Raw genomic sequence first — 23,305 nt, 5'->3', positions numbered from 1 at the left:
AAAATATGTAGACCCAGAGTCACCAAGACTGAGCCTGACGACGTCAGTTACGTACTCATACAGCAATATTACTAAAGCCTAGGGGGTGACAGCCATATTACAGACAAAATCTTTCTCTGGGTTTAAAAACAGTCCTACAAATGTCTTCTAGTAACCTTCTACCACAGTAAAAGGATTTCCATGAAATGTTGCTTCACATGAGCACCATTCGGACAACACAGAAGGCCGGCACAGTCCACTCTGGCACACACTGCAATCATGCCTAAGAAGCACAGTGAACAGGCTGTTCCCTAGGAGCCAGGCTGTGCCATGGAGGGTGATAGCTCACCTTGAAGAAGGCCTCCATGAGCATCTGGTCAGGGTACAGGTCCCTCCATGGGAGCTTCCGGTAGGCATTATGGAACGCGTACAGAATGAACTCTGGCATTCTGGGTGCTGTACATGCTTCACAATAATGCATCAGGTGTAACCTGAGGGCTCCTTCATCACCTGGCAACAGCTTATCTAAAATTCAAACAGAAAACACAGCTGAAGACCATTTGGGTTATCTTTAAAAACCAACACACACATACAAAAAACTTGTACTAAAAGTCTAAATAAAGACTCAATAATTCCTGAATTTCAAAGATTTTCATGTGCCAGGAAAAAAAAAAAACTGATGACAAAATAATAGCAAAGACTGTAATTACTTACTTGTGAAACTGGAATGAGTAGCTGGTATGTGGGAGATAGCAGGGGTGATTAGTTTTTCTTTAAAGCTTCCAACTGCATGGCTTTCTAACTCACATAAACTTGCCCAACCCCAAGCACTTCTAGGCATCCCTTTAGTCTGTTGCCCTCAGCAAATACTCAGTCACTGGCATGTATGACTTACTCATTTAGTGCCTTGGAGGAATCTAGTATCGCTCCAAAGGAAATGTTGCACATGACTAAAACTCAGCCCTTGGTGTAGTAAAACTAGACTATTAACTGACACTCAGCTAAGTTATTCTAAAACAGCACTCCTCTGAGACACAGATCACTCAGTATTACCATCACAAGTATCAACTGTCTTGCCCTCAAGACAAATAGCAACAGAAGGGGCACTGAGTCTAAAACAAAACTTTTCAGACGTTCTGATTCTATGCAAAGGGATGAATGTAGTCAAAGAAGAGGGAGCCACCCCAACAAGAACAGAAACTTGATGGTATTTCTTAGTAGCGGCTTTTGAAAAATGACCAATGAGCATCAACTCATGGTGCCAAACAATTTATCGTTTCCAACATCCCTGTGCCCTTGATTCAGAGTCCTTACTTTATTCTACAGCATGAAATATCAACATGTTTTTAACCTTCTAAGACAAGTTAAGGGTAGCATATATTTAAATATGAATAAAAGATAGTTTTGTTTAAACAAAGATGGATTAGTAGGTAGATGTCTAAAAGGTAATTGCCTGGGACAAGACCGAGTTTCTACTTCCAGCCCAGATACACGTAAGTTCTGTGAGCTCAGAGAAATTCATTTTGCTTTCTGAGTCTTCACTTTCTCATGAATAAAAGGAGAGAGCTGGATCAGAAGACCTCACTAAAAGGTTACAATAAAATACTTCTTTCTAGGCAGCCCCAGTGGCGCAGCGGTTTAGCGCCGCCTGCAGCCCGGGGCGTGATCCTGGAGACTCTGGATCGAGTCCCACGTCAGGCTCTCTCTATGATGCCTGCTTCTCCCTGTGCCTGTGTCTCTGCCTCTCTCTCTCTCTCTCTCTCTCTCTCTATGAATAAATAAATAAAATCTTAAAAACAAAAAAAACAAAAAAAACTTCTTCCTGCTTTGCATAGTTCTGTTTCTTCTTGAACTCAGCTATCAATTCCTGATGTTAGCTGTGAAGCAGCCCGTTCCCAAGCTACTTTCTTATTTATATACACAGGCAAGAGCCTAAGAGAGTGCTTGTCCTTATATTAAGAAACTAAACATACAGGGACGCCTGGGTGGCTCGTTGGTTAAATGTCCAACTCTTAATGTCCAGCTCAGATGTTTAATCTTAGGGTGGTGAACTCAAGCCCCATGTTGGGCTCTATGCTGGGCATGGAGCTTGCTTTAAAAAAAAAAAAAAAACCCATAGTGTACGTGTGCTTGTGTGTGTATGTGTAGTGCCTATTTGACTATAATTAGATACTTGAGTATTTTTTATGATAAGAGGCAACTAGAAGTTTGTCTTTCCAAAAAAAGTGAGTACTATTAGGATTTCATGTACTCATTAAACAAATACTTATCAAAGAGACACTGAGATTATGGCACTGCCTAAGTCTCATGCGGGATAAAAGGAATAATGTTTCTGTACCTAGAGTTTACATCTTACAGTTTGGCCAAAAAAATTTTTTTAAAGAGATCAGGCATTTTTGCAAAAAGTCAACCAAAAATACCAGATGACAGGGCGTCTGGGTGGCTCAGTCAGCTGGATGACCAGCTCTTGATTTCGGCTCAGGTTATGATCTCAGGATGGTAAGATTGAGCCCTAAGTCAGGCTCCGTACAGGGTGTGGAGCCTGCTTGAAATTCTTTCTCTCCTTCTGCCTCCCTGCCCTGCCTAACCTCTGCACACTTTCTCTCTGTCTCTTAAGAAAATATGAATACTGAATAAGGTACATCTAGACAATGGAATATTGCTCAGTGCTAAAAGGAATAGCTATCAAGCCATGAAAAGACTTGAAGGAACTTAAATGCATATTAAAGATGCCAATATGAAAAGCTACATAATATATGATTCTAACTATGTGGCATTCTAGGAAAACTAAAACCATGAAGACAAGAAAAAAAAATCAGTGGTCACCAACAATTAGTGGGGAGAGAAAGGTGGGGAGACAGAACACAGAGGATCCCTAGGGCCATGAAACTACTCATAGAATACTGTACCGGTGGACGTGTGTCATTACACATTTGTCCAAATCCACAGAATGTACAACACCAAGAGTGAACGGTCATGTGAACTATGAGTTTTGGGTGATAATAATGTGTCACTGTAGGTTCATCAGCTGTAACAAGCACACCACTCTTGTGGAGGATGTTGATAGCAGGGGAGGTTATCTGTGTGGGAGGAGTGGGGGAGTAATACTCTGTGTACTTTTTTGCTCAATTTTGTTGTAAACCTAAGTCTGTTCAATACACACACAAACCCAGGTTTGTTTGTTTTTTTTTTAAGAGCTGAATGACATGTTGTTAAATTGATGCCTAAGTGCCTCACAGACACATGGTAGCCACAGAGGCGCACTAGTCAAAACAGAACATGCCCAGCAGGCCACGGCACCTTTAGGACCCACTGCAGGGTCTGAGTGCAGTCAACAACTGACCACAGAGCTGGCCACTTCTGCCCAACGTGGAAACCACTGACGCGGAATCTTTGCCTGGCACTTGCTGCTGAGCTGGCCACCCCCTTTCTTGGCTGTACCACAGGCAGAGGCACTGCTCTTCCTTCCCACTCGCCTCTCACAGATAGGTGTTACACCTACACGGGAGTCAAGTGTTCCTCATCCACTCTCACTCCTCTCCCTCTTATCTTCTCCCTCTCCCTCTGCCTGCAGCTCCCCCTGCTTGTGCGCTCTGTTAAAAAAACTAAAAAATAAAAGTTTAGAAATAAGAATATGATAGGATATAGATACTATTTCAGGAAAATTAATCCAGCCAATAAGCAGGAACAGAAACTGGAGATGGGAAAAACAAGAGGTGACTGTAAGAAACTAGGGTGGGTGGGGTAGGGGAATGGAACCAATGTCCTTATAAAATTCCCAATATAAAACATTTAGATACGCTAGATAAAATAACACATATCCAAAAATGCATAGCTAGGTAGCTCAGTGGAGGGAAGCAGGGACCAGAAGCAAAGAGAGACGAGGAAACCCGGTACTGAACAGACATTGAAGCCTCAGCTGCCTGTGGACTGTCTGCTTCTGCAGGGTTTTAACAGCATGAGGAGTCTCTTGTTTTTTTTTTTTTTTTTTTAAACTTTTTATTTATTTATGATAGTCACAGAGAGAGAGAGAGAGAGAGGCAGAGACACAGGCAGAGGGAGGAGCAGGCTCCATGCACCGGGAGCCCGATGTGGGATTCGATCCCGGGTCTCCAGGATCGCGCCCTGGGACAAAGGCAGGCGCTAAACCGCTGCGCCACCTAGGGATCCCGCATGAGGAGTCTCTTAAGGACTGTGCCCTCACTGAGAGAGCAGTTCAGAGAAAGAAAGGGACTTTCTCTGCCTTCATTTTGACTCGGAGTCGAGGAAGGGAACAAGTTGATTGTGCTCACTGAGGCCCGCCTGCAAGGGAGTCTGGGGTCGGCCCACTTACAGCACAAGTGTGAGCAAGCCAAGGATTACACGACCTTGGTTAGCAAAAATGCAGATCTACTCTGGAGGACAAACCCTCATTCTGCTCTTTGCAGAATTCCCACAGAGAAAATCTCTCTAAATACGGGCTCACAATACAAAATTTAAAAACACACAAGGAAACAAGCTCCTGAGTATAAGAATCTGAAGGAACATCTAACTGTAGCATAAGCAAGCCATCCCCAATAGTAACTCCAGGTCTTATTACTGCATACAGATCATAAAGGAAATTATATTTAAACATTTCAAAGAAATAAAAATTAGAATTTTAAACAAAAGAAAATGCTCTCAAGAGGAAGGTATGAGAAACAAACAAACATGACTTCTAGAAATTGAAATTAAAAATTCATAGGTTTTTTTTTTTTTAAAGCCGAATAGACACAGCTGGAAAGACTGAGTAAACTGGAAGAAGGTCCTCAATAATTCACCCAAAATGAAGCACAGAAAGAAAATATGAAAAAGAAGTTAGAGTCACGGTAGAGAGAATGAGCTTCAACATGAGGGAAAGAGAATATTGAAGAGAATGGCTGCATATTTTCCATGGCTAATGCAGCTCAGAGCTACCTTACAAACAGTAAGAGGTTAACAAACTTCATACTAACCAGCAGTGCCAGTGACCTTCTTTGGTCAAAGATGACTACCTCCCAACTAAAATAAAATTAAAGTAGGAACAGCAGAGGCAAAAGAATAACTGAATGATTGAGGGAAAAAGTGGTACCTAACCAGAGACATGACATAACATCTTCCTACCTTTAAAACTCTCGTGCAAGGAGTCAATACAGTTGGTGAACAGCTGCACAATGCTTAAGGCCACCATAGCATCACTCTCCAGCCAGGGGTAATGCCGTTGGCTGCTTTAAACAAAAGAAGCACACTTAGAAAGGAAAGCACCAGGATTAAATCACTCTAGGTCCCAGAGTCTAGGGACTGCCTAAATCCTACAGAACACTGTACGGTGTAGCCGCAGGACACACTCAGACCACTTTCACAGCTGTAAATACCTGGAGGTGAACTGTAGTTCATGATATCAACCACACAATTTTATTTACTTTCTTCTACATCTTTATTCCAATGCAATTAAGTTTCAGAAGTGTGTTATTTACATAGATTAACACATTTTTATATCCAATTTACACCCTTATGTATCTTGGTTACATTTCAAATGCCTTAGATACATGCCACTAAGTGACTTCAACAGTTTTTTCTACCTAAAACATGGAAAAAAGAAAAAAAAAATCCATGTAACAGAAAGATGGCCAAAAATGGACAGGAAATAACCATAGAATAAAACTTTTTATATGATCATTTTAGTTTCTGAGTTGGGTCCAGAAAGTTCAATATAAAAATAAATCCCATTAACTCTCCCTGGAAATCAACGGTACAGTCTGGATTATTGCCAGCAGTCTCAGAGTCAACACAGAATCCTGAAGCTTGCAGATGAAGGATAGTCCTTTAGCAAAAGCAAAGATCCAAAACCTTTTCTACTTTCCTTGACGACCTCGTGGAGCAGCATGAGTTAATACAGAGTCTTGAGAGGGAAGTCAGAAGCCCTAAGCTCTGTTCCCAGTTCTGGCCCTCACTGGTGGTGGAATGGAACAAGCCATTCATGTTTTCTGAGTCTTGGGAACAGATTAATATTGTGAAAACACCTTAAATACTGTAATATCTAGCACTGGTATAATTTTAACAAACTCCTGATAAGTTTACCTAGCTTTGTTTGTATTCTTTTAGGGGGAAAAAGACTCAGAAGGCAACCCCCCAGCCTGTGAACAGTTTTACACCTGTTTTAAATGCTCATAACATCATGCTTTCATTTATTCCCAGAACTCATGTGAAAGGGTTCGTTTCCACCCAGTAATTCAAAAACCATCTTAGTTCCAAAAAATAAATAGCTGAGGAACTAAATCAAATTAGTCTCATATTTTATACTACATTATCAAACTAATTCAGGAGAGCAACATCCACTTTTCTGAAATTAAGTACCAAAATTTATTCAATGTATTCATTGTGGAAAACTGGAAATGAGTGTCCATTTTTGCTTCAAAGTTATATTAATATTAATATATATTAATTAATATACCTATATTATATATATCTATTAATATATAATATTATGATGTTAATAATTATTAATATTATATTAATATTGAATATTAATAGGTCTGATCAACCAGACTAACAATTCCACAAGCAGGAAATGTCAAGTTTCTTTCATGAGAAAGCATTTTCTAAATTTAGTATGGTCCAACATAAAAAATTAAATCCATGAATGCATCCCTTATACCAAAATACCATCAGAACCTAACTCTATAAATGTCGCAGGAATATGAATATCTGAAAATTTATTTACCTTTCATTGCCCTCTAAAACCAAGATCCATGGCTTAAAGAGCTGGATGATTATTGAATGTAGGCATCTCAGCACTAAAACAAAGCAAAATTTTTAGAGACAAGAAATAAGCTCATCCTCTGTCAATATCACTAATTACACGGAAAAAAAACTCAACTTCTTATTATCTGTATACTCACAAAGCTAGGTTGACAAACAACAAATTTAGTGTGACTAAAAATGCTTGTGTTTTCCTTTGCTGCAATAGAATTTCTTGTAGAATTTTTATTACAACACAGTGTCGTGGATAATTTTACACCATACACCATACATTTTTTTAAAGATAAATGTTTAGATATTCAGAACCCTTTCCTAAATGAGATAAACAATAGGAAGAAAGAGCTGGAGGCTGAAACCTATCTCCTTGGACCCTGCCCTATGAAGGAAGGGCAGAGACAAGCTGAGGAAAGCACACAGTTCTTCAAGTGAACAAGGGTATGACACATAGATGGGTTCACACTTATATTATATATATCTCTTATTTCTTCTTCTTGACACTGAGATATATAGTTTTATTGCTAAGATTAGATCTCTTAATGTGTCTCTCTAAGTCTCTTCTAATGGAAGGTCAGAGCACCTCGCTCCCTGTTACACTAAAGGCATATTACCTGTTTTGCTGCTGGCAGATGGATCTTGAGCCAAGCAGGCCATTTCTGAGTCAAGCAGCCGTTTCACAAGATAGCCCAAAAGTGTCTTCATATCAGCCATGTAAGGACTCCATTTTGAGAACAAACCAAAGCTTTTAAAGTCCAATGTGGATAACCGAAGCTTATAAAAAAAGTTTGAAAGCCACTGTATAGTCTCCATGACCTAGAAGATAATGATGAGTCAGAGAATCCTTACTGAGTGAGTGTACTTTCAGCAGAGCACTGCGGTAGACTGCGATGGGGGGGGGGGCTCAGACTTTGTAACAGAACTGCAAAGATGTAGGTATATGAAAAGTAAATCAGCAGATTTTCGAACTCTTTTTCTTTTTTTTTTAAATTTTTTATTTTTATTTTTTATTTATTTATGATAGTCACAGAGAGAGAGAGAGAGAGAGAGAGAGGCAGAGACATAGGCAGGGGGAGAAGCAGGCTCCAGGCAGAGGGAGAAGTAGGCTCCATGCACCGGGAGCCCGACGTGGGATTCGATCCCGGGTCTCCAGGATCGCGCCCTGGGCCAAAGGCAGGCACCAAACCGCTGCGCCACCCAGGGATCCCTCGAACTCTTTTTCTAAAGCAGAGGAATCATTCTTTCCAACATAATCTTATGATGATATATCACAGAACTTCGAAGAACCTGAGAGCTCTGTGGGACGCTGCATGAAAACCTGACCAAAGGAGCCAGGGATGTAAGGTTAAGAATAGGGCAGGTTAAGGTGGGAGGGAAGGTAACCACAGCAGGTAGGTCTGGCTGCTTTTGAACAGATGAGCAAGACAGACTCTGAGCGGTGGGAGAAAGGCAAAGGGGGTACGGGAGAAAGCGAGTGACTAACAAAAACACAGGGCTCTTAAAGATAATACACCAAAGTGTAGCTTTTTAGATATAAATTTTGAATGGGTTTCAACTGTTTAGAAAACAGGTATCAAAGGAAACAGAAAAGGAAGGCAGAGACATAAACTTCGGATACCAAAAGCTACACACCTGTTTGTCAGACAAGAGAACGGCTGGAGAGCTTTGAAGCACTGCACTCTCTGCAGAAGCTGCCCCTTGCTGGCAGTCGGGAGCACAGCAGCCCAGGGCTCGCAGAGTGGCTTTCCAACACTCAGGGCTCAGCAGCTGCTCAGCGGAGCCTTAGGGGCAGGGACGGAGGACAGCACGTTAGCATCTGTCACAAACTCACTTTCTCAACTTGAATCAAACAACATGTGTACTTTACAAAGGAACGAAAATTACATAAAAATCCAAAACAAATTCATAAAGACCTATGGTGAAGGGACCGCAGGAAAGAGAACCGTCCACCTGGGCACTTGACCTTCCTGGTTCCTAGTCACCCTACTGAAAGTGAGCACAGCCAGAGCCGGAGCCATCTGAGCTGGAATGGGGGGGTGGGGGTGGGGAGATGGAGGGGAGATGGCAGGGGGAAGGAATCCCACCAGCAGCCCCTGACTGGAGGATGGTCAAGATACCATATTCCTGGCTGAAGCCCTAAGAGAAATAGCAGTAACAGGACAAGGGAGACTGCGCTGCAGAATGCAGCTGCAGAGTCTAGGCTTTCTTCTCCTACTTACCTCTGAAGTTCCACTCGTACAATGGGCAAAACAGAGATAGCTTGCAAAGTAGACACTACAATCAGCACCCTGCTACTGGTAAATCTCATACCAGAGGCTAGGACTAAAACCTCTACAGGCCCTTTCCACCCAGAGGTGGCATAAGGATCATACAGGGTAACTGTGGAGGCTTGTAGGAGTCCATCTGAGGGGAGAGATGAGGCAGCTGCAATCTGCTGAGTGGGAGTTGTCTAGGGAATAGTGAAGGGTCTGTATCGAATAGCTACCATGGTCTGGCTCTTAGAGGACACAGCCCTGGAATCAAGTTAGAGGTGTGGGAATCATGCACACCTAGAATACAGCAGGGAAACCAAAAGGCTCGTCCATGAAGAATGGACAAGAAAAGGTCAAGCTCCAGAGTACCAACATGGCAGCCAAGGAGGAAAGGGAAACCAGGGAGCTGGAGGTCAGGAATCAGACAGCGATGGTATTGTTATTCTTAAGCCTCTAACTGAATTACTTTTCCTGGTAAGTAGAAACTTCCTGTTAGGGGATCCCTGGGTGGCTCAGCAGTTTAGCGCCTGCCTTCAGCCTAGAGTGTGATCCTGGAGTCCCTGGATCGAGTCCCGCATCAAGTTTCCTGCATGGAACCTGCTTCTCCCTCTGCCTGTGTCTCTGCCTCTCTCTCTCTCTCTCTCTGTCTCTCATGAATAAATAAATAAAATCTTTAAAAAAAAAAAAAAAAGAAACTTCCTGTTAAACACAAGTCGATGGTTGCCTATACACACTGTTGACAATCTCTTAAAAAGCCCTCAGGCAAAAAAGCCACAGTATATACTTGAGTTCTGAAAATTTAGAACAAAAATTAGTTATGCCAGTATGCATCTTTTACTCTTCTTCTAATCTCCAATTCTCCAGTGGAAAATTGCAGGGTATGGGGGGAGACAAATGGTGGGAACGTAGAAAATTTAATGCTGCTCCTTCCCTTGGTGACTATAAATACAGGTTACCATTACATACAGATAAAACTTATTTGCAGAAAAAAGACATGAGTCAAGAAATTAAGGGGGAGAAAAAAACCAAATGCATCCCCCATTTGGATCTACAGAGAAACCAGTCAGCACAGTAAACATATTGCAAAGGAGCAATTTCCTTCTCCTACCAAATCTGTAGTCAGCAGAGTAAGCAGGCCCACTTCTACCCCAGCCCAGCTCAGGACAGCTGCAAAGACAAGGGGAAGAGGTGGATGTGCGACTGGACTTCAACACCCACATACTAGGTGTTGTCTTTTGCTGAATCAGAGCCCATGTGAACACTTAGGACGATAACTGACCTTTTTTACAGACAGTAACCTTTTGGACATGGTTTGTCAAGCACTCGAGGTAAAACTTAGTGATTCTCAACTCCTGCATACCTGTCTTATTTTTACACTTTTGGATGACATCTGTAGAATGGTAAATGTCACATTAAATATTCACTGCAATCTAATCAGTCACAATTAAAAGATACTTACTTTGCATCAGCAGCCTGAGAATGTCACTGTACTGGTCAGGGAACTGGTAGAGAAGAAGGTAAGTCCAGTGCTTACAGAAAAGATTAAATGGCATCAAAATATCTTCATCTGGTTCGAGGCCCCAGGCAGTAAGTGCCAAATGAATGGACTCCAGAAGCCTGGTACGATCAGACAGAGGAGGTTTAGTGGTGTTTAACCATTGCTTAAGATCGAACTAAAAAGAAAAAGAAACAAGAAGCAGTTTTATTGACACTGGAAAATTAGCTGAAGTAGAGAAAACTATGTGCAAATTTAGTTTAAAAGTCAAATATCATCTAACATTTAGCTGTGTATAAAGACTGAAACTAAAATGTGTATCTACATACTTAAAAGAATCGACACAGGTCAACAGTTTATAGGTGTCAATAAGCCTCCAGCTCTGCTTCACCTTCTGGGATTACAGAGGCAGGGTTTTTTTTTTTCTCAGCTCCACATGCTTTTTGTAATGTATTTTTGGTTAAGCTTTCCCTACAAGGCAAGACTCAGAACTTTGTAGTTCTTCCCCACTGGTCTTGGTGCCAGAAATAAGCAGCCACTTTGGGGCACCTAGGTGGCTCAGTAGTTGAGCGTTTGCCTTTGGCTCAGGTTGTGATCCCGGGGCCCTGGGATCAAGTCTTGAATCAGGCTCCGCACAGGGAGTCTGCTTCTCCTTCTGCCTATGTCTCTGCCTCTTTCTGTGTGTCTCTCATGAATGAATAAACAAAATCTTAAAAAAAAAAAAAAAAAAAAGAAAGAAAGAAAGAAAAGAAAAGCAACCACTTTACGGGACTGTCTCCATCTGATACAGCCACATTTCTGAATCTGTGGCAGTAACCTATCTCAGCTAATAAAAATTCTGGGTGTTACTGATCCCCTTCTAGGATTTCCAACTCTATGTCCTGCCTCATGACAGACTGAGAGTAGTCTCTAGGCCCTAGAAAACGCCTAGGTTTTATGATTTATACATGTCAAAGAAATACAAGTGAAGGCAAAATCACTAAGGCTCTTCAATTCTCAAGTGGTTAAGTAAATTCATTGCCTGGGCCCTAGTTAATATTGTACTTGGGATGAGGACAAAGGCAATTTGCTTATATCTGGCTTATTCTAAATATGAGAGACTTTGATATATGATATCTCATTTATCAAACACATTTTTGGCATAAATTCAGGATATATTCAAAAGAATGACACACTCAATTATTATTATGAATATTTCAAAGCTGTACAGTTTCTAAAGAGGGCTTGGGAGGGAAGTCCTTGTTCTACTATGTGGAATAAGACTCCACTACACAACACAACCAATGCCATCAGAAGAAAAAGCTGCCAGATCAGGCTGCTTGAAGAGGATACAAAATGTGAAAAGTGTCTGCCAGAAAACAGAGCTTCAGGGGCCCTTTCATTTCTACGGAGTGGGAAATCACATTAGATTCTACACTTCTGTGTTGGCATCGGCACCGAATCACATTTCACCTTGGTCAGCAGCATGAAAATCATATCACTGTTGTCCTCACTTAGAAACTTCACCACTTTCTCATAGAGTTGAATGAATTCTGCAGGTGCAGCATTGGGAGTGAAGAAAGGAGACAGCAGAGAGCAGAGCCTTCTATTCTTCAGAATGGTCTCCAGCACTCTTTTGCACTCTGACTTAGTGCCGCTGATAAACACCTTGGAAGAATTAGAGAAAATGTCACCAAATTCTGCCCCCAACCACTTTTATGTAAGCAACCAAGTTTTAAGGGCATTAGTAGGACTTTTTCTAAATGAAAACATGAAACAGTCAAAAATATCTAAAATCAATACAGATAAATCTAACACTTCCAATGCAGGTGATATTAAAAACTCTGAATCTATCCATGAATTTGAGTTGGACAAGCCATAGTTTCTAAAACATTAAAATATTAGGATAATTTGAATCCAGAAAATTGCAAGGTACCTCCTATGATTACTAAGTATCCAAAGTGACTGCATTTTTGTCAAGAAAACAAAACCTCTAGGTTATAGATTTTATTGAGATGTGCTTTTAATACTTTGAAAAACTTAACTTTAATAATTAATATATAGTCAAGATAATTTCACCTTGTTTTAAATTGGTCTTAATGATAAAAGTACTGGATATAGGGATCCCTGGGTGGCGCAGCGGTTTAGCGCCTGCCTTTGGCCCAGGGCGCGATCCTGGAGACCCGGGATCGAATCCCACATCGGGCTCTCGGTGCATGGAGCCTGCTTCTCCCTCTGCCTATGTCTCTGCCTCTCTCTCTCTGTGACTATCATAAATAAATAAAAAAAATTAATAAAAAAAAAAGTACTGGATATAAGTATTTAAATAATTTCAGCACCAGGAAGGCTTTGATAAGCTGGATCATAGGCAGAAATAATAAAAAGCAAGACTGAGAAATTTGAATATATAAAAATTTTAAATTCTCTAAGGCAAAAAGTATGATAAAATTAAAGGAAAATGACAAAGTAGAAAAATCAATTTAGAAGACATTCTGGATAGTCTGAGGAGCTCTTCCAAAGCAATAAAAAAACAAATTCTGTAACAGAAAACGTGCAAAGGACAATAACCAGCAAGTCACAAAAATAATTAGGGTGCCTGGGTGGCTAAGTCCGTTAAGCATTTGCCTTAATCTCAGGTCATGATCTCCGGGTCCTGGGATTGAGCCCCACATTGGGCTCCCTGCTCAGCAGGGAATCTGCTCCTCCTTTTCCAGACCACTGCTTGTGCTGGCTTGCTCTCTCTTTCTCTCTTGCGCTCTCTCAATAAAATAAAAGCTTAAAAAAAAATTAAATGGCCAATAAACATATGAAAAGTCATGCAAATGAACAAGTGCTTAAAGAAATACAACTTCAAAAAAATAAAGAAATACAACTTAAAATAATAATAAAGTACACTTTCCCTATTATATTAGCAAGACTTAAAAGGAATAATCCTTCTTCACACTGGTTATGGTATGGAAAACAATAAATTCAAACCCTGCTATGATAGTGGAGACAGGTAAAAACTGCCCAGGAGGGCACAGTGACAATATACATCAAATGCTAGTCCATCTGACATAACAACCATACTTCTAGGAAATTATCCTTGAAAAAACAGTCCAATCAATTCACAGAGATGTGTAAGAATATTTATCTCAGGCTTACTGTAGCAAAACAAGCAAACTACCTGAACAGCCAGGTAGGGCACAGGCTCAATACATCACAATGTATCTGTACCAGGCAACACTATGTATTAAATACCATGAGATAAGTCTGTATTTATTAACACAGAATAATGTCTAAAAGTTGTGTATGAATGAAAATCAGCAGGCTACAAAATAGCACTTGCCCATTTTGGGGCATATATGCCTATCTCTATTTATATGTAGGAATGATATATCATTTCTACATATGTACACATATGCACTGATATACATACATACATGAGAAAAATGATAAAATATTAGCTATGAAAAATGATAATAAAATATTAGCTATGAAATCCCAGTATCTTCAGGAAGTTAGAATTACGAAGAATTTTTCTGCTTTCTACTTTTTATGTTGTCTGCATTGCTTATGATAAGCACGCATCAATTTTAAAATCAGGAAAAAAGGGCAGCCCGGGTGGTCAGTGGTTTAGCGCGGCCTTCAGCCCAGGGCCTGATCCTGAGGTCCCCGGATCAAGTCCCACATCGTGCTCCCTGCATGGAGCCTGCTTCTCCCTCTGCCTGTGTCTCTGCCACTCTCTCTATATATATCTCTCATGAATAAATAAATAAAACCTTAAAAAAAAAAAAAAAGTCAGGGAAAAAACTATTTAAAAAATCTATCTTACTAACTGCTCTGTATCTCCTTTTAAGTATCCAGTAAGAAGAAATCACCACACTGAAACTGGTTGAGAGCACATGGTTAGCATTTACACATTTTCCATCAAGTGGCTTTCCTTCCTTTAATGACATGTTTCATAAACATGCATGGATATACTGGCCTTGCCTTGTTAAATCTCCAAACATCGAACAGTAAGTCAAATAAATAAGTAAGTAAGTAAACAGGGATCAAGAACAGCAACTGGGAGGCGGCTGTGGGGAGGCGGGGGCAGCCCTGACTGTCAAGGCAGGAGACGTGGGATCCAGGCTCAGCTCCAGCACTGACCGGCTGTATTCTTTAGGCAAGTCATTTCATCTTTTAGAGACTAGTTTTCTCATCTTTCTTTTTTTTTTTTTTTTATAAAGTTTTTTTTTTAATCTATTTATTTATGATAGTCACAGAGAGAGAGAGAGAGAGGCAGAGACACAGGCAGAGGGAGAAGCAGGCTCCATGCACTGGGAGCCCGATGTGGGATTCGATCCCAGGTCTCCAGGATCACAGCCCGGGCTGCAGGCGGCACTAAACCGCTGCGCCACCGAGGCTGCCCAGTTTTCTCATCTTTCAAACAAGAGTGGTATTGGGACACCTGGGTGGCTCAGGGGTTGAGCGTCTACCTTTGGCTCAGGCGTAATTCTGGAGTCCCAGGATCAAATCCCACATCGGACTCTCTGCATGGAGCCTGCTTCTTCCTCTGCCTATGTCTCTGCCTCTCTCTCATGAATAAATAAAATCTTTAAAAAATAAAACTTAATACAAGAGTGGTATCAATCACACAGAAGGGACTGTGAGTATGAACTGGAGAGTGTTTTGTAAACAATAAAGAGCTTCATGATGCTACAGTTAACCATACCAAAAGCATCTGAAAGAGTCTGCTGTCTCCCCAGAGACTTTCAAATATGAGTAACTTAACATCTCTTGTATGAGAAGCAAATTTCTATACCAACAATTTTAGTCACATCTTGAGAAGTCAACAATTCAAAGGGGCTTCTGACTTAAGAGTCTAAATCTGTAATGTCAATCTGAAAGCATAATGAGGATGCTGCAGAGACTCATTCTACATGAATAAGGCTAAAAACACAGAATTGCCTTACCTGTCCCAAGATCTCAATGCATGATGTAAAGAACTGCCTTGTGGGAGGATGACGCTGAGTCTCGTCACTGACATAATCCACAACAGTAAAGAAGAGGGTAATGCCAACCTTCTGAACCCCAGGGGTAGGCTGCAACTTGTAGGCATTCACTAAGGCCCTGTGGGAAAATGCAGAGGAGACTATTGGTCTACAGTAAGAGAATCCAGACTCACAAGTAATTTCTCTGGTACTCTACACTTCAGAGCCCCATACAAATGTCACTTTAAAAATCTTCCATGGGGTAAGCTTCTTCCAACTTGACCCAATGACTTATTTTTAATACACAGAAATAAATGATTATATGTCTTCCTGTGGGGGCAGGGGGAGCAGGGGTGCTGGGGAAATCAGCTGTATTATTAACATTCTTACTCTTATCAAAATGTTTCATATTTGTATGTGATTCACAATTTATTCTTTCATTTTTGTGTATTCCTTGTATAATACATATTTGAAAAAATAAGAACCCTGATTTCTCTAAATTTTAAAATCTAAAACACTGAAAAAAGATTTTTGTATAGAATAAGATCCTAAAATAAAGATATCTCTTCTAAGTCTCACACTTTTTTGAATTCCTCTACTAGTAAAACAAACTTTAACTTCTTATTCACCTCATCTCCCTCTGCTTCCCAGGTCCCCCAATCCAACCTACAAAAGGACTCACAATGTCCTCCTCCATACCACCACTCCAATGTACTGGGGAATTAGTTGCTGGTGCTAAAATCTAGAGTCACCTTAAAGTCAAAGGCAGGGTCAACCTCTCTCCCAAGTCTTGCCCTGGTGGCTTTAGGGAGAAAGATGACTGTGCTAGAAAGATGACTGGGCCTAAGCTAGAAGCTCCAAAAGAAAAACCACAATGGCCAAATGCAAGCTGACAACTATACTTGAGAGCCCTACTTCCCCTGAGCAATTCCATTTCAAACTCTGCTCAATAATCTGAGTTGACAATGATGACTTTTTGGGTAAATGTAACTTTAATATAAAACTTAAGCACTAAAAAAAAAAAAAAAAAAAAAAAACTTAAGCACTAAATCTCTCCATGATTGAACTTCAATATGCTGTGTCATTTCAAAATTCAGGAGTCAGTAAACTTATTCTATCAAGGACCAGATAGTAAATATTTTATATTTTATGGGCCATAAGTTTTCACAATTCAATTCTGCTATCACAGCATAAAGCCATATACATTAAGTAAATAAATGGGCACGGCTGTGTTCCAATAAAACTTTATTTATAAAAATAGGTGGCAGGCTAGATTTGGTCTGATGGCTATCGTTTGGTGATCCCTGTACTAATTTAATTAGTGGGTGCCTGGGGGAGTGGTAGCATGTATGATTATTATCCATAATAACAAAATAGAACTTTAAATTATAATGTCCTCAAAACTTACGTAATCAAGTTTTCTGCATGAACAGCAGCTTCCACAACATTAAGTGATGGTGGTTTAGCAGCTTCAGCTTGCAACTGCTTCACTTCTTTTCGCAAAACATGAAGCTGCTGACTTATTGCTTCATTCTTATGCATACCTTCAAACTAAGAAGAATTAAAATGGTCAACAGACTTTTGTGTTCCTATTATGTTTCTAGAGCAAACATTTATTACAAATATACTGAGTATTTGATGAAGAATAACTACTACAATTAATATTATAACTCAAAATTCTCAGTTGAACGAGAGAGGGGTGGGAAAAAAGTGTCAAAAAATTATTCCAGAACCTCAGGCTTTTCATGAAGAATCAAACCTGAATTAGTTTATCGCTGGTTCAGTCTTTTTGTAAGATATGTTCTCTGTCACTTATGTTTTGACTCCCTGACTCTCATCAAAAACAGAATGTCTTCTACCACTGAGGTTTTCCTTGAAGGACACCAAGCATCCTCCTTTGTTGAGCCTCTTCAGAGCCCTGACCCCTCTTCTCCATTCTTGCCACTCAATAGCACACACAGCTCAACTCAAACATTAGGGCTGTGTGTCTCATGTGTGCCACACATACGAAGACCATGACACAGATGCTGTTAATAAAACACTTGCCATTCTCAAAGGAAGAAAGGATATACAATTATAAGACAAACAACAAAATAAGATGAGATACAGGAAGTGCACAAATCAGTTGAATGCCTATGAAAGAGCAGCTGACTGATTCAGCGGTCCCTGAAAGCTTATCTCTGATAAAAATTTTAATTCGTTCTTAGTAAAGATGTGGCAAAGGAGAATTTACTGAACTTAGAAAAAAAAAAGCAAAAGTAAATCATATTTCAATTTCAAAGATTAGCCTTTATTTAAGATTACATCTTTTCTATTTGAGAGGATTGTTAGTATCCCTTTTCTCTAATTAACTGATGGTGACCTATATGATAACTGCTTTGCACACTCTAATGTCCTTTTTTGGATGTGAGTAGTGCAGAGCATATCCTAGGCCTAAGCTACAACACAAAGACAGAACCAAAGTGGTAGTTGTGGAGGACAGGAGGACAGAGGGACAGGAAGCAGAAGCCCAGCCTGGCAGGGAGGTCAGGGATGAATAGCACAGAGCCGTCAGACTAGGAAGCAGGGTTCTGTCCTGGGGGAGTCCTTTGAAGAAGGCTAGGGAATCTGGACTTCTCAGCACAACAGAGAATGATGAAGAGATCAGAACATTCAGAAGGCACAAACATTAAATCCTGTCTTCTCCTCAAGCAAAAGGGTCTTCATTTTCCTTTATAGGCACCTGCCCAAACCCAGTCTTCAGCCACCACTGTGATGATTACAGGTATCTTTTGTTTGTAAATACTTAATTTCCAAATTTATTTAACTGAGACCCTCCTGAATCCTGCCAGAGTTATTATCATAAATTCCAGACAAAAGGCTCCTGAAGGGCAATGGTCCTATTTACACAGCACCCCAGGACAGTACAGCTCTGATCAGTACATCAAGCACCTACTTTCATGATCGTGATAACACCTCTCTTCCATAAAACTCACTAATCTTATCTTAAAAAGCTTTATAAAACTTCTTATTTAAAGAAGAAAATATGCTATTAGTCTGAATCAAAAGGCATGAAAGTGAATATCCAAGAACGTGTAATGTTAACAATTATTTTAGTTTTTACTACTGGAGAAATGAAAGGTAAAATAATTATATTATTTAATATAATTAAAATAATATTTGTACTGACATAATGAGTCAGTACAAATATTAAATTTCCAATCTTTCAAATAAAAGACTAATGTTTAATAGCCTAAAACATGATCAGGAGCATGTGCAGTCAGTTTTGTGCCTACAATGTCAACAACTATGGCCAGACTGGGTCTTTGAGGGTCCTAGCTCTTGGCTGGCCTGGAGAGAAGGCAGCCAAACTGGGAGGAAAAGAAAGAATCCAAGGGGAGGAAGGAAGACAGTAAGGACGAAGCAAGTGGAAAGACAATGGATAAGAGAGAAAGACAGAGGGGCCATGGACTGGGAAATGCAGAGACAAGCCTAAGTACCTGGAGCTTTGGAGCTGCCACCCCACACTGCAGAAACTGCTAATGCTCAAGAGTTAGGTGAAGTGATATTCTCACCAAAGACACCTCAAAATTACCATTATTTCCCAGTCCACTTGTTTTTTGCTCATTGTTCCCAGCCCTATTGAGAGTTTTCTTTGCTCACTAGGATGGAAGAGGGGCTGACTGCCTGGCAGCTCACAATCACCAGAAGCTACAGACAACACAACAAAGCAGCATGCTGGAAGCCCCTCCAGTTGGGTCATGTCAAGTAGACACAGAGATGAAGGAGTTGGCCAGAGCACATAGCTGTTACAATACTATGAAGCCCTCAGTGGGTCTTTTCCATCTTTTACTTCTAGGATCAAGCAAATTTTTCACATGATAATAAATCAATCCGGGGTCTGGCAAACATGCCCCACAATACCAAAGTCCAACAAAAGGAACCCTATTATAAATCACCCCATTTCCTCAGGGAATATCACTGAATTATTAGAAGCTTCTGTTGGGAGAGACGACCGCAGAAGCCGCACGTCTCACTTCCCATAAAATATATTTGTCTTTTGTATATCCCAAACAAGCCATACATAGTTCAAACATCTGCAGATGGCTGGAAATTTCCAGGGCTTTCCCTCACAGAAAAATTCTATTAAGCAAGAAAATACTGTCATGATATAATTTGAAATCTTTTTATAAATGAGTCATTTAAAATATGCATTTTAATCTTAAAATTTATATGAAAATATAAAGTCATTCCCCTTGAAGTTGATTTTAAAAATTAATCTAATCCACGAATTCTCTAATCATTGAAAAGGAAAGTGATCCTGTTAAACCAACTCAGAGAGAGAAAATGGTAGACCCGTTAATTTAACTGAGATTTGAGGGTCATGATCAGTTTACTCAAAATCATACACTAGCCTTAAAATTTGGAGCAGAAACAAAAGGAAACTCAGAGCTGAAACAGCTAGAAGCAAATGGCTTCATTTCCCAATACTGAGTGCGAAAGCATGGGCCTTGAACTTAAATAGACATGGGCTTGAATTTCAAATGAGCCACTTACTAGCTGTGTGACTCTGGCAAGTCTTTGAGACTCTCTGAACCTATTTTCTCACCCCCATTTTGTGACGATTGAGACCATGTAAGCAGTGTCACCAACATATTACCAGGGATATGAGAGTAGCCCAGCAAGTGATAAAAAGAGCTCTGAACAGAGCTGGGAAGTAACGTAGTATGATCATCTTTATCACTCCCCAGGATGGAATGGCTAGGACACATCTGTGTTATAGTAAATAGTGAAGCAGTGTGGTGCATAAATGGAGATTCTGTATGGAAAGCATAAAGTTGGCCAGTTGAGCAACAAATTGGTCTAAAGTAAATACAATCAGGATGACTGCTATTTTCTAGTAGGAAAAAGTTCCAACTTCCAGCCAAATAATACCTACAAAATTCCTGAAGGAAGTTAAAATCAGGGAGCTTACTAGTGAAGAGTATAAATCTGTAGTTGTTCATTCATTCAAATACCTCAGTTCTATGGCACTGACCGTGTGAGCCACTGACAACAGAAACATGAGTAAGACAAGGGCCTGGCCGTCGTGTGACTCAAAATCCAGGTAACAGGGAGAGAGGTGATCCTACTGCAAAACAAGCTGTAACCTAACCTAATGAGTGACCAGGTGGTTTTCAAGGTCTCGTTCAGGGGTGTGAAAGGGCACCTACTATGTGCCAGGAGCCATGCTAGATGGTACAGGAAGATGACTACTAAGAACAGGAATTCTACTCCTGAGGAGTTCACAGACTGGCAGGAAGGACAGCAGGTGATCGCAACAGCATTTATGCACGAGACGCTAGAGGAGGAGGGACTACCTCAATCTGACCAGAGGGGCTGAGAAAGACCTCAAGAGGTGCTGCCTGAACCAAGAATGGAAGGATGAGAGGAAGGAGCTCACAAATAGGTGTGGGGTAAGTAACAGCACATGCCTCAGAGAGAAGGCAGAAAAGTGCATGGCATGTTTAGAGAATGGAAAAAGCCCGAGTGGCTAGAAAATAATGTTTAGGGATCATCAAAGGGTAAATGATGCCACTAGAAACTGATCAAGAAGAGATTATGGCGGGGGGTGGGGACAAAAGTCCTATTCCTTTTAAATACTGGAAAGCCGGATGCTGGTTGTTAGCCTTGTGTTTAAAAAGATGAATGGTGGCAGAATGGGAAACAAACTGGACAGTGTGAGAATCTATAGACAGGAAGTCTTACGTAATGGTTCAGGGGAGAAGTGATGTGGGGCTAACAGGGAGCAATGGCAATGGGAACGAGGAGAAATAAATAAATGTAAAGTCATGTCAAAAGCAGAAGCAGTAGGACTGGGAAAGTAACCAGATAGGAAGTATGAGGTGGGGAGAGAATACTTATGCTTAGTTAGGTCCTCAGTTCCTGGTACAGGAAAGAGAGGTCTGGAGGGTAAAGGTGGGATCACTTTGGGACCTGTGGGGTTTGGGAATACTCTACGGACATTCACAGAATGTTATATAAGCGGGTGGAAATCTACATCTGGAACTCAGAGAATTCTGGACTAGAGAAAAGAGAACAGGAGTCCTCAACATATGGCCCCCTTTGGGGGTCACGGATTACTCAGAATCTAACTCTCCAGAAAAAAAAATATCCGTATACTCTCAGGAGCTTCACTGACCCACTAAAGACCACTCACACACTCATTCTAGATTATGAACTCCAACACAAATAGTAGACAAAAGCAGCTAATGTCACAATGGAGGGGGTCAGGGGAAGTACCAAGCACAACCAGCAATCTAAGGTTGAGCTGATGAAGTGGAATCCTGGAGAGAAACTGTTAGTTTAGTGGCTAGTGATTTAAAGGGACAAGAAGAGACCTCATGACGTTCAGCATTGCCAGATGATAGGAAAATGTTAAACAGGATCAAAACTATTGGATATAGCCATGAAGTGGTCCCTGGACACATGTATACAGAGGAGCATTCTTATACATACAATTCTATGTATAAGAATGACAACCTACCTTCTGTATGAGATAAGCTTTCCCACTAGCAGTTTCTTGATGAGTCATAAGTAATCAGAACTCACCTTCCCTACCCCAACACCACAACCAAAGTCATCCATTTGTGTAGGAGATAGCTTTAGACTCAAGTACACCCTCTGGCCAAAACTCAGAGCAAACCTAATTGACTTGCATTGATTACACAATGCCCCGACTTCATGACAGCTAGAGTTTCAACCTTCGTCTACCTTGCTCTTAGCTATCATTGAGTAGCCAAAAAAATTCTTTGTCTTCAATTCCTGAAGTATCAACCAACAAGTATTGCCTAGGATAGCGTTAATTAGCAATTTCTACATAGCTTTCTAAAGATATCTTAAATCAGACTACAAAAGCTGCTCACTCTCTTCATATTTTTAATTCTCCTGGCAAATCTGCATCACCAGCAAAATAATGGCTGAAGTAGATAACTGTTGTCGATATCAATACTTCTAGGAGCCATCAGTAGGGATTCCCAAGTGTCTAGATCTTCCCAAATGGAACTGAAAGGCAGAGCACTGGGCAATCTAGTAAGGCCAGCAGAAAATTAGAGTGTGCTTTAAGAAAGTTGGATATTTCTAATGAGATTATGACCAAAAAAACACAGCTATTTTTTCAAATTCTTTAGGGTTCTATAAAATCTTTACCCACCACCCCTTTCTTTTTTTTTTCTTGCTTTCTTCAAGCAACCTTAGCATCTACCAATTTTTCTTTTGAGAAAAGAAAGCATAAATATTTGTTGTGTTGTGTGTAAAAATAAAATCTAAGCCATACTCATTTTAATTCTTCTCGTAAATCATCTGCTTTCCAATATCCCTTTTATCAAAGTCAAAATTAAAAGGATTTTAGGAAAGGTATACCTTTCTATTTCAGAATCAACAAAAGTATAAAAAGTAATCTGAGAGGGAGACAAACCATGAGAGATTTTTAACTATGAGAAACTGAGGGTCACTGGAGGGGAGGTGGGGGGGATAGGGTAACTGTGTGATGGGCATTAAGAAGGAAGGGCACGTGATGTGATGAGCACTGGGTGTTATATGCAGCTGATGAATGACTGAACTCTCCATCTGAAACTAATGACGGACTAAAATTTCAATTCAAGGGTTCAGACAAATCAAAACTATTTCTGAAAAGGAAAAGAGCCAAGTCACTGGTAGGCTGGACCTAAACCTTCCAAGTCGACCTGGTGGTATTTTCCACCATAAGACCCCGAGAATTAACAGGTCAGCCAAAGAGACCTGTTCTTTGGCTGGAGCAGCAAATATTCACAACTCTTCAGAAAGCAAGCTTCACAAACAAAGCTGGTTGAGCTGGAACTTTTGGTACTCACTTCACTCAGCTACAAAACTGCATCCTAGGAGAATTCCCTTCT

General features: G+C 40.4%; 1 protein-coding gene across 1 annotated transcript in view; it reads right to left on the bottom strand.

Annotated features, from left to right (window-relative positions):
* EPG5 (ectopic P-granules 5 autophagy tethering factor) overlaps positions 1 to 23,305 on the bottom strand; it is a 103,428-nt gene that overhangs the window by 20,202 nt on the left and 59,921 nt on the right. Inside the window, exons 28-36 of the mRNA XM_025429001.3 lie at positions 16,822 to 16,964; positions 15,396 to 15,552; positions 11,932 to 12,126; positions 10,444 to 10,657; positions 8,365 to 8,513; positions 7,347 to 7,548; positions 6,701 to 6,773; positions 5,101 to 5,204; positions 329 to 504 (exon numbers count right to left, since the gene is read on the bottom strand). Of these exons, the coding sequence (XP_025284786.1) occupies positions 329 to 504; positions 5,101 to 5,204; positions 6,701 to 6,773; positions 7,347 to 7,548; positions 8,365 to 8,513; positions 10,444 to 10,657; positions 11,932 to 12,126; positions 15,396 to 15,552; positions 16,822 to 16,964 (1,413 nt within the window). The remainder of the gene's footprint in view (positions 1 to 328; positions 505 to 5,100; positions 5,205 to 6,700; positions 6,774 to 7,346; positions 7,549 to 8,364; positions 8,514 to 10,443; positions 10,658 to 11,931; positions 12,127 to 15,395; positions 15,553 to 16,821; positions 16,965 to 23,305) is intronic.

This window comes from Canis lupus, chromosome 7, assembly GCF_003254725.2.
Source record: "Canis lupus dingo isolate Sandy chromosome 7, ASM325472v2, whole genome shotgun sequence".
NCBI classification, from domain to species: Eukaryota; Metazoa; Chordata; class Mammalia; order Carnivora; family Canidae; genus Canis; species Canis lupus.
Note: the sequence above shows the minus strand (reverse complement) of the source record. Positions and strands in the feature narration are given on the sequence as shown.